Source organism: Lolium perenne, chromosome 5 (assembly GCF_019359855.2).
Source record: "Lolium perenne isolate Kyuss_39 chromosome 5, Kyuss_2.0, whole genome shotgun sequence".
NCBI classification, from domain to species: Eukaryota; Viridiplantae; Streptophyta; class Magnoliopsida; order Poales; family Poaceae; genus Lolium; species Lolium perenne.
The window spans coordinates 219848447-219860654 of record NC_067248.2 but is presented as its reverse complement, the minus strand read 5'-3'; the positions used below and the strand labels follow the sequence as shown (position 1 = coordinate 219860654).

The 12208-nt window shown below is 46.6% G+C and overlaps 2 protein-coding genes across 2 annotated transcripts; one reads left to right on the top strand and one right to left on the bottom strand.

Moving 5' to 3' along the window:
• Window positions 1-318: 318 nt before the first annotated feature.
• On the bottom strand, window positions 319-1482 carry LOC127301973 (dof zinc finger protein MNB1A). Its single transcript, XM_051332290.2, has one exon. It carries the CDS (start codon window positions 1281-1283, stop codon window positions 555-557), a length of 729 nt encoding a protein of 242 aa, XP_051188250.1. The 5' UTR covers window positions 1284-1482; the 3' UTR covers window positions 319-554.
• Window positions 1483-4558: 3076 nt separating this feature from the next.
• On the top strand, window positions 4559-12160 carry LOC127301972 (uncharacterized). The gene is made up of 12 exons (XM_051332289.2): window positions 4559-4985; window positions 5807-5964; window positions 6182-6404; window positions 6487-6626; window positions 6738-6943; window positions 7212-7346; window positions 7664-7792; window positions 8173-8564; window positions 9180-9390; window positions 9537-9730; window positions 9892-10551; window positions 11837-12160. Exons 1-11 carry the CDS (start codon window positions 4621-4623, stop codon window positions 10094-10096), a joined length of 2358 nt encoding a protein of 785 aa, XP_051188249.1. The 5' UTR covers window positions 4559-4620; the 3' UTR covers window positions 10097-10551; window positions 11837-12160.
• Window positions 12161-12208: the final 48 nt, after the last annotated feature.

The following is a 12208-nucleotide window of genomic DNA, read 5'->3' as shown; positions in this document are numbered from 1 at the left end:
GCCTCGGCCCCGCAATTGATTTACCCGGTGCGCGACCGACGCCGACGCCGACGCCGACGTCGAACCGAACAAACCCGTCCCGTCTCCTCTCCCATGCGGCATGGGCCATGCCGATCGCTCGCCCGCACGACGAATCTACGGCTGCTCGTCGCGCGGTCTCGTCGGATTCGATCGGCCGGGCACACTCGAACGCGACGTGACACAGAGTTCGTGCCGTCGTCGCGCACTCGAAGTGTAGGTACAGTGTCTTTGCACTTGCGGATCCATGATCAGTCTGCAATTACAATGTTCTGAGCTTGGACTTGGAGCACCATGATCGATAGCGTAATTACATTTTTCTGAGCTTGGAACACCATGATCGAAAGACAGTGGGGTTTTATACAGGGAGCACCTTACAGGAGGTTAGCCTTCATCAAAGAACTAAAAATGAGTGATGATGCGCTCTAGCTTGAAGACAGCTGAAAGCCTGGGAGATTACGTCGACTAATTTGCTCTATCCATCTCGTAATGAAACCGCTAATCAGCGTACAAGCTCACCGTGCTTCATCGACCGATCACGGCAGGTTAAGGAACAGCACCGGGTCGGTGTCGGCGAACACGCCGGGCGCCCAGTAGGACCCCAGGTCGCAGCCCGACGGCCACTCGAACGGGCTCACCTCTTTCTCGCCGGCATCCGCGGCCGACGGGTGATCAGTTAAACCCCCGTCCGTCGCCCAGGGCGCGGCATGATCGTCAGCTGTGACGCCGTCCTCGGTGGTTGCGGTTTCCGTCGTCGCTGGGTCCACGGCGATGGCCGGATGGTCGACGGTGCCGGTTGCCGTGGCCTCCGCTCGTGCTGCGTCCACGGCGGTGGCGGGATCGCCGACGGTGCCGGCCATAGCTTCCTTCTCTGCTGCGCCCGCGGGGTCGGTGGTGCCGGGCTCTGTCTGGAGCTCCGGGGATGCCAGCGCGACGCGGCGGCGCTTGGAGTTCTTGGCGCGCCTGGGGCTCGCCGCCGCCGCCGAAGACGACGATGACGATGAGGAGGCGGTCTTGCGCGAGCCGCCGCCGACGGGGACGTTGCGGAGGGAGCCGCCCTTGGTCCAGTAGCGGCGGCAGGACCTGCAGTAGTGGCGCGGCTGGGAGGTGTTGTAGTTGTTGTAGTAGCAGAACTTGGTGTCCCGCGACTCGCACCGCGGGCACGGGTCGTCGCCATGGACCTCCACGTCCGCCGGCGCGGCCGGGTAGCCCTTGGGCCGGCGGAGGTCCACGCCGGCGAACGGCCGCTGCCCGGTCTCCTTCATGCGCGGCGGCTTAGCCGTACCTGGGGGGTGGGAACGGGAGTGCGCGCTTGTTGCGCTAGCTAGCTAGAACGTGGTCTGACCAGCGGTGCAAAGCCAGGAAAGGAGCGGGCGAGGTGTCTGTCTATAGCTCAGACGTGTGACAACGGTGCGGCGCCGGGCGCGCTTGGTTTTAAGGTAGCCGGTCGGTGTAGCAGCTAGCACCTAGCAGGTCCAGCTCAAGTGGAGCACCGTTTTTACGGAGTGGCGCGCGGTGGCGCGGTGCGTGCAGGTGGGCGTGGACTGTTGGAGCGGTGGGGGCGCGCGCGCGTGGGAGCGGCCACCTTTGTTTGACCGCGCCGCGCAGACACGATCGAACGAGCTAGGCTAGCCGCCACGCATGCGCGGGTGCCGTGTCGTACGCATCCGTCCCTGCCCACGCGACGGACCGCCACCGCCACCGCCACCGCCGCCGGCCTGGACCAGCCACCCGCGACTCCACGCTGCCTGCCGGGACCCGGTTGTGCATATGGGCGCCACTGCTGAGAGTGCAAGTCGCTTGTGCTTATCGGCTCGTGCTCGGGGCGGGTCGCCGTCGACCAGTAGCGGTGCATGTCCCCGGCCCCGGACCAGACCGCTCACCGCTCCACCAAGGCTCCAGCCTCCAGCGACTGGCGGATGTGACGGACTGAAGAACCATGGGCCATCCTCTGCTCGCCGGTTCGTTCTGCACGGAGCCAGCGAGCGCACTGCACCGTGCCGTGCGCGGCGCGGGTGGTGGGGCGATCGTGGTTCTAGTACGCGTCAATCAGCTGCACTTATTACGGGCCCGACGACGTTGCTCCAACTCGAATGATGGATGAGTCACATCTGGGCATCTGCCTCCCGCCCTTGCACATCATCTTCCTGTATCAGCCTAACTGACACTGTCACGGCTGATTGGCCTCTTCCTCGTCACAAACTCAAATCACAAACACACACTGCGCGGTTTGCTGTGCCAGCAGCGAAATAGTTCGCCTTAAGAGGTCGAGCATGCAGTGCCAGGGATGACGATTATTTTTGTCGGTTCATGATTTCTATTATTTGCTCTTCATATTTTAACTCCTTATTAGGCGAAAAGTGTGTGCACACCAGTGCTCCTGGTTTTTAAAATCATACCTTTTGTATTTCAAAATTTTGAAATTAAGTACCCGTACGATAGAAATTTTGGAGAGAAATATGTTATATTTTGAGCTATACAAAAAAAAAAAAACAAATTGCTGGCAAATATCTACACCTACATGTAGTCACAAATTTGTTTTTTTCATGTAGCTCAAAATGCAATGCAATTTTTACCGAAACTTCACACGAATATTCATGACATGTGTATGTATTCATAAAATAAATGTGATGATTTTTTGAAACAAAAATACACGATTTTTAAATATTTTTAAAACTGGGAGTACTGGTGCTCATGTGCACCAAATGTGCTTCCCTTATTAGGCCTCTCATGTTTAGCCCCCCCCCCCCCCCCCCCATCTTCATTTTAGCCCTTCTTACATACATTTCAAACAATTGCATGATATTTATAGTATATTTATAATTCGAATTCAACACACACAACATATAAACAATAGACATACATATAGTTCATCCCATCGAGCAATTCAAATTAAAACATGCATAGAGTTCATCTAAAAGCCACCATATCGGTCAACTTTCATAAAAAAAAACCCGCCAACATAGTATGTCTTATGTCGTGGATCACCTCTAAAAACCACAACATCTACCAAACGCATACTACACAAACTCCAAGCCCTTCCATGTTGTCACCACTAAGCAAATAATCACAACCTCCAAGGAAAACATCACCACCACCATCTCCACCCCACGAGAGGCCTCCATTTAGTTCATGATGTCTTCACGAGTGAGCTCCCAATACCTCCTTGCCTTAGCATCCATCATGTTTGGATCCATGAATTTGATAGCATGATCTTTGGCCTTCTTCTCTTTTGCAAACCTTTCATCCTCGAGTGCAAGCATACGCTCCTCCACATTTACCTTCCTCTCTTCGGCCGCCAACTTGGACCTCCACTTCTCGTCCTCCATGGACTTGAGATCACTCCACCTTGCCACATTCTCTTCTTTGTGTTTGGCCACCAATGCTTTCTTGGTCTTAATAATAGCATGAAGCTCTTCCATGTAGGCATCGACGCCTCCTGTCTTCTTCATCTCAGTTGCAATCTTTTTCTCATCCGACCTCTTGTGATGATTTTCGGCCTCCTCCTCATTGGCTTCAACGGATATGCTAATCTATGACCTCTTCGGTGTAGTCTCCTGATTCCTTCGGATCCACTTCTCATTGCCAACTAGTTTCTTGTAGCAATGGTGCGAAGTGAAGCATTTGCCACCGTTCTTCTTGTTGCATTGATTGTACAGCTCTTGGATGATAGGCCCATATTTCCTGATCGACACCCCACTCGGTGGTGCATGGTTGACCCGATCGATACAACCGGACCATCGGTTGCATTGATCTTGGATGGTGCCCCAACGGTGGCCAAGACTGCCTTGAGTGCGGTCCGGTGGAACGGTCATGGTGTTTGCAATAGTGCTCAATCCTAGTTCAATTTTTTTTCTTTTGATTAATCCGTGCCAACCGAGGCATCTAGTGACACATTCATCCAAGCATTGCGCAAATCAATGTCTTCTTGTTGGCCAAAGTTTTGTGTCCTTGATCTCTCCATGCTTCCTTGTGCATCCTCCGCGGATTCATCGACATCCTCCTCCTCCACGAGCCGCGAACTAGGATGAGCCTTCGGTGTTGCCACCGCCTTCCTCTTCTGCTTGGTTGCCTCCGCCTCAACGATCGCATTCTTTAATATGCACCGGTACTCTTCGTCTACACCACCACGCACCACCACCTCTAAACTACTTACCCATGAGACAACCACATCTACTGAAAAGCCAAGTCTCATGTAGACTTATCTCTAAGGATACATGCTCTCTTTAATTGCACATCTTTATAGTATCTCGAATCACCTTGTTGGCAGTCAACACGGCGTTGTTGAAGACACCATAGTTGGGTGTTTTTTAATGTTGTTTTGGCATGTTTCGTACTGATTGGAAAATGCTAGAAGAATGTGTTAGCCGAAATAATAGACGTTCTCTTAAAGCATATATGGTTGTAATTTGAATCGAAGCTTATTCTTTTGAGTAAATTGAATCGAAGTTCTCTTCGGGGCAGCTTTTGTGTATCAAAGTGTGAACGCGTGAGTAGCAAAAAAAAATAGTGTGAGTGCGTGACACAAAACCATTGAACCCCACCAAAACCCCAGGCCCAGCCCACTATCCAACCGCCGCGAAACCCGTCGGAACCGGCGCGATGCTCCGCCGGCGGCACTACCCCCTCCCGGCGCTCCTCCGCCTCTTCTCCGCCTCCTGCCGCCGCCGCTCCGGCCTCCCTTCGCATCCGTGTCCTCCGAACACCGAACTCCCCCCACCGCCGCCTGTGGCGAAGAAGGTCCCCTTCACCGTGTCGGCGCATGGGAGGTCGTGGAGCGACCCCTTCCACTGGATGCGCGACACCTCCGACCCCGACCTGGCCGCCCTCCTCGCCGCCGAGAACGCCTACGCGGATGCCTTCGTATCCTCGGCCGGCGGCGGAGGACTCCGCGCTCGCCTCGCGGCGGAGATGCGCGCCCGGTTGCCCCCTTCCGTTGCCTCCCCGCCTCAGCCCTGGGGCCCTTGGTTCGTACCACACCGTTTCGTTTGATCCCACACTGTATTGCTTAGTATTACCTTAGCATTAGGTCTGCGAATTGTGAATCTGTGACGGTTGCATGACTGAATTTTTGTGTGTGTACTTGTGTAGCCAACCTGAACTTGGCTGTAGTTTGCCATGGAATGATTATGGCTTTACATTTGTTCGTTGTTGTCTTTGCCTTTTGCGTCTCAGATAGGTGCGGCTCATTCTAGTTTAGCATTATGCTTTTTTGTCTCGCCTGGCCTTTCACGATTTAGCGTTACATTGTTGGTTCTGCATGGAATGATTTCCTTTCTTACATTAACACTTGTTTCCCGAATTAGGTTAGTCAAATCTAGTGCATAAATCATGCGCTGATTTTTTTGGGGGTGTACCTGTGTAGCAAATCTGAACTTAGCTGTAGTTTGCCATGGAATGATTATAACTTTAAATGTGCTCGCTGTTGTCTTTGCCTTTTGCATCTCAGATAAGTGTTACTCCTTCTAGTGTAGCATTATGATTTTTTTTTTGTCTCGCCTAGACTTTCACGATTTAGTGTTACATTGTTGGTTCTGCACTTGCCAGATCTAGTGCACTGCTTTGTCAAATCCCATTGCCACGTCAGCGCATGATTTATGCGCTAGATTTGACTAACCTCCTTGGACATGCTACATTTTGTGTATATGCTTCTGACTAGAAACATAGTTTGTATATAATTCGGGAAACAAGTGTTAATGTAACCAGGAAATCATCTTTTTGCTAGCAATGGTAATGCACAAAAATATAGAATTGCCCGTGGGTAGAACATAACATGCTGTTGATCCAGGTCATATTACCAGTATGTTCCAGATGGAATGGAGTACCCAATTTTGGCCAGAAAGTTGAGGCCCTCTGGTGGTTTAGCGGGAAGTCTCCTTAGTTATCTTTCTGATTGGGACAAGGAAGAAGTGCTGCTTGACTGGAATGAGATTGCAGAGAAGTTTGGTATGTGCTTTTCTACATTAAGTAGTTTGCTGTCTGGCATGTTCTCCACATACACACATAAGATAGTTACTGTATAGTTACATATATTCTGATTATTATGTTCCTGCAATTAATTTTGAGCATCGCTTCTTTGCTTCTTATCATCAATTTCTCGCGACGAGGACATAGCTGCTTGTATGTGAAACCTTATCAGTGGATCATTTTGTAACTTATGCAGGTTATGTGCACATTGGGAGTTGCCGAACCTCTCCTGATCATAGGTTTCTTGCATATACTCTTGATACATCTGGGGGTGAACTATTTTCCCTGGAAGTGAAAGATCTTCAGTCTAAGCGTGTCATTTTTAGTTCACCACACAAGGGAATAGTCAGTTTAGCATGGTCTCACGACAGTGAAAATCTATTCTATACTGTATGTGATGATACTCTACGTCCCAATCAGTAATTCTCCTTCCTGCTAATATATCTTAAGCTTATGAAGCTTCTACTCAATTACTGTATTTGATATGTTTAGATTTTATAGGGTATTCTGTAAAAAGATGCAGTCAGATGAGGCAGATTTTTTAGTTTTTACGGAGAACGATGTGAACTGTTGCGTTGATATCACAAGCACAAAAGATTTCAAGTATATTACTGTCAATTCTAATACGAGGACATCATCTGAGGAAGGTTTCTATTTCAACTTTTTCTGGGCCCAGTACCAAATATTTGCCATGTTTAGACCAGTTATGTATTTTTGGGTTTGTTCTTTCTGACGTTTGCTTATGTTGCTGCAGGTTTATGTGATGGAATCTGGTAATGTAAAAGAAGGCTTATGGCCTGTAAAGAAACGTACTAACAAAGTGCAGTACTTTTTGGAGCATCATAGTGGATTTTTCTACATTCTTACTAATGCCCCTTTGGAAGATATTGAAACTTCAGCTGAAGGCTACTACCTGGCCAGGTGTAGAGCTGAAAAAGCACTGATGGATAGGTGGCAGGTCTCACCTCCCTCAGAAATTAGATTTATCAGCAATGTTTGCCAATTTGTTAACACAAAATATCTTCTTCATCAACATTGAATCGTTCCTTATTAAGTCCTGATGACACATCTGTTCCTAAAAGTTGTATATAAGTAGCACACTGATGGCTAGTATGGATATTTTATCGTCGTGGGCTGAAAGCATTTTTCTTTTCTGAATATATGTTAAATGTATTCCCATTAAAGCTCGTACTTTATAAACTTGGTGCCTGCATTTCTATTGCTAGGTTGTGGCACTCCCTGGGTCGGACTGCATCTTTCAGGATATGGATATTTTTCATGAACATTTAGTTCTCTTTCTACGAAAAGATGGGCTTCCTCTGTTTTGCTCCATTGATCTGCCAGTTAAGGTTGACTTCCAGGTATATTGTTTGATTTATGTCATGTTATTAGTAGTATCTATGAAGTAGAACTCTTAGAGATATATACCACTCTGTCTTGGACCATAAAGCTTTAACGATTTAGATTACAAAATACTACCCAGCTTAATGCATTGACTTTATCTGGACTGCTTTGACTTTTCTGCTGTACCTCCAGCTTATAACCTGTACCTTGATATTTTTATGTTAACACCTTCTCATTCTCATTCTCTTTGCTGTTTTGTATTATGGTCTGAATCTTATGAATCCTGAGCTTTCTTCTGTGTTCTTTGCACTGATGATACTTGTTTACTCCCCAGGAGCCAAAGGAACTGGGTAATCTCACTCCATGGTTTTTCCCAACACCTTCAAATTTATGCAGCATTCTTCCTGGAGCCAACAATGATTACATGTCATCTACTTATCGCCTGGTGGTGTCATCGCCAGTGGTACAGCATTCCACCAACTTATCGTTTATCTGTGGATGGATAATTACTTATATTACTTGTTCATACTGGCGTCAGCTCTTCTTTTCTTGATCTCCTGGATTTCATCAAACCATTTAAAATATAGCACCCAGGAATTTCTTTTTCTACACACTAAAACCTGCTCTATCTCTTGCTACTCACATAAAGCTATACAATTTCATTAACTGTACTATTGATCATGGAATTGTAATTTATGGTAAAGAGCATATACTTGAACACAATATTCCATTCCATCATTTTAATCTGGCTGTTATGTTAATTAAGCAACTGTAAGCACAGTGCAGCTGGTGTGTTGCTAGACATGAGTTTTCCCTGTTGAACGTTTAATTTGCTTAATATAGATTCCAGACTTAACTGTGGACTATGACATGCGAAAGAAGACATTTACCATCCTTCATCAAGAGGAAGTGACTGGCCTTTCTTCAAGTCTATGCACATCAGGATTGCAGTCCAATGTTTCGAGTATCCAACAAAGTCTGCAACTTATTGAAGATTCACAAAGTTGGAGTGATCTTTCCAAGTTATTAACTTGTGAGAGGGTCCAAGTTATTTCACATGATGGTGTCTCGATACCTTTGGTGATCCTGTATTCACGGGAAGCACATATTCATGGAGAATCACCTGGGATCTTATTTGGATATGGAGCTTACGGAGAAGATCTGGATAAAAGCTGGTGTTCTGATAGGCTAAGTCTACTTGCTCGAGGATGGATTCTTGCATTTGCAGATGTTAGGTACATTTTGGCGCCTGCGCCTTTTTTCAGCTTCTTATTGACTTGCAGCAACATATGAAATTTTGCCTTTTCATTTTGTGAACTAGATCATTAAACCAACAGCCAGACTAGCATGACTGCAAGCAATACTGGGAGTTACTTAGTTTTGCAATTCAATATCTTTATTCACCACATCTTATAGTATTAAGAACATTATCTTTATCTTCGTCCAAACGAAACATTAGGTGCTAGCTGCAAGCATATCGAGGTATTGATCCATCATCTTGTGAAAGGAATGCCTGATCTCGCTGTTCTGCAGTAGCGCAGGTTTCCGATCCGGTGACCAGTCACAGGGTAATCGACCAGAGTTCTGAAAGCTAGCCATTTAATAGTTCCAAAAGTTGAATCAATTTTTTCCATGAAGAATCATCTGGAGGTTATTTTTGGCTGACATGGCAATAACTTCAATGTGGTTTGATATAGCAGTTGCCATTTCTTTAGCATGATCCACAAGAAAGTTCAAATTAGGATAAGATAGTTGTTTTCAACTTTCCATTCATGAATGCAACAACATGCATTTTGTGATCTGCACTGCAAAATTCATGTTCCTGATTATTTTTAAGCCTAATCATGTAGGGGCGGAGGGGATCCATCATGGCATCTGGCAGGCTCCAAAACCAACAAAATAAATTCAATTCAAGATTTTGCTGCATGTGGTATGCATCTTATCAAGGAAGGTTTTGTACACGAAAGTCGTCTTTGTGCAGTAGGGTGCAGTGCTGGTGGTTTGCTGGTTGGCGCGGCTATTAATATGATGCCAAATTTATTCTCTGCTGCAGTTCTTAAGGTAAATCTTTGAGCTCATCAGAGAATGCATCATTATCAGCTGGGATCTGCTATGCTTATTCTCTTCTCTTCCTATGTATACTTCTACTAGTATATGGCATGGTTGAGCTTTTATATATCAGTGACATGTATTTATGCTAATAACAGGTCCCTTTTCTTGATATCTGCAATACAATGTTGGATTCAACTTTACCTCTCACCATCTTGGACTACGAAGAATTTGGTGACCCTAATATCCCAGCTGAGTTTGATGCAATCCGCAGTTATTCTCCTTATGAAAATTTATCTCCTGGAATATGTTACCCCCCAATGCTGGTGACCGCCTCATTTAATGATACAAGGTTTTCTCTACTTCATTTTACTCTTGCGATGCTTCACATACACTTTGGGTCATTTGTATGTGTTCCATGTTAAGTGCCAGCTCATGACACTGCAGTCAAGGTTTCTAGAAGTGTACCGTTGGGTTTCTTTTGAGTTCTTAATTCTCCTTTTTGTTTGACAGGGTAGGAGTCTGGGAAGCTGCTAAGTGGGTTTCAAAAGTGAGAGACATCACATGCCCATCCTGTTCGCAGTCTGTTGTTCTCAAAACCAATATGCAGAGTGGTCATTTTGGTGAGGGTGGACGCTTCATGAGCTGCGAGGAGACAGCCTTTGAGTATGCATTTCTAATGAAGGCATTGGGGATGGATGACATAGCTGCAAAGTAATTAACTAGTGCTGTAAGAGTTGTTGTGACACATGGAAGCAGCAATTCATATCATCACTTTACGTGGTGACATATGGCAACCTGGCATGATACACTGCAGATTGCTCATAGTCCACATTATTGCTGGTTGAGGAGCCTTTTACTTGCGGGTTCCTGCATTGCACAGTGGCAAGTGGAGCCCTCAGAATAACACAGATGGAGGTTGTCGGTTACGGTGTTACGGTTAGGGAGCTACTGTTCTCCATCAAAATTAAGGTCAGTAGCGAGTAGTCCAGGTCATAGTACCAGCAGTGCAAATCTTTGTAGAACAGTTGAACATGTGGTACTAACATCAGCTACGAATGACTTGGTTATACAGAAATGTTCGTGTCAGGTCACACTTTGAGTTGGCATATGGAGCTATTGAACAAATAAATGTCTGAGCGGGATATCTGTTTTGACCTCTAACTGTATCAGGTTAGTGTATGCTGCTTTCACAATTTTGGATCCTCTAACTGAGACTAGCTACAATCATGTGTACATATTTAGTGTTGTAGTGCCAGTTTCTATGAAACAGAATTAAAATGCGTCAGTTTCTACTAAACAAAGTTAAAACGCGTGTGAAACGCATTATCCCTGAGCTTATCCTAGTCTGAAGACCCGTCATTCGGTAGTGCTGCAATTATGTATCCTTGCAATGCACGGCACACTCCGAGTAAGTACAAGCTAGTGCATATGGGCCCTTGATTACTGATAGAAAACTGTCATGTCCACAATATTCTACACTTTCAACAGATCCCAAGGCCCAGATTGCCCGGCTAATTTCTCTCTCTTGAAACTTGTTAAACTCGATCCCTTGTTTCGCCCACGGAGCTTTAGCCATGATGCCACTGCACACGATGCTTATGCTCGTGTCTTGCAATCGAAGTAAGAAAGTACTAAAGGATATTAATCCAGTTTATTCCTAGGCCCCTGTAATCCGTTTTGATATAGTACAGGTACTCGATGGATCGTATTCTTGAGATCGGTATGGAAGAAAAAAAAAAAAATCTAGAGGGAATACTTGCTGGGCGTGCTTCTCCATGGGATCCACCATGGATGGTGCGTTGGTTGGCGCTCCATTTCCATCATGGGTTCGTTGGGGAACGCCATGCATGAATGGCCTCTGATTGCTTCCACTCTCCAGCTCCTTTCGGTTTCGCCTGATCTCATGATTCGTCCGTCATGCACTCGCTGCCGATGGCGTTAACTTTGATAGGATACCGCGGTTGTAGATGGATGACGCATGGCGTTAACTTAGATAGGATATGGAGGAATTTTCGTAGACTTGCGCTGGTTGCGTAGCTTCGTGATGGCCCGATGGTGATGCACTGATACGCGCGCTGCTTTGCTTCCTGTTCGCGCTTGCTCGTGGCAGGGAAGGCTGGAGTGCGGTTGGTTAGTGAAGACCCCGTGTCGGCCTCTCTTGCTCGAGGTTTCAGTTGCGTCAGTTGATTAGTACTAGTGTACAGCAGTAGCGTTTGTACCTTTTCATTGCCATTGGAGTACGTGTCTGACAGCCTGAGCGAGTCATGGATAACCGTTGCAGCAATCACGTTGGTCTTCACAGTAATTTCGCTGTCGAGTGAATTGTACTTCTAAATTAACGACAACTAATATGGAACGGAGGAAGTTTGGCTAAGTGGTACTATAGTTGGTTTCACTTTCACACTCGCTGCGATTCATCTCTAACCTCACTTGCCGGGTGTTTTTTTTCTTGTAGCCAATGCAGTTCATCACCTACTACTCTTGGAAGCATGTGACTGTCAGCTGTCTGATCTCACAGGATTAGATCAGCACATCTCGCGGGATCTTCCAAACGACCGATTTCAGTCCTCCATGTCAGGCGGCGATTCACGGGTGATCTCACGATGCTGGCGTGAACAGAACCTTGGCAGTTTCGATATGCAAAACCCAAATGCCTGACAATCCTTGTCAATGGCCGCTTAATTCTTCTCCGAGGAAAAAAAATGCTAGTACGAACAATGAGCAAGCAAAGTCCCTGAAGAAAGCGTAGCAGCGCAGATATTCGGGCGCCAGCCACAAATATTCCTTTCCTATTTTCGGCGATCTGTCCGAGCATGTCAAGCTCGTT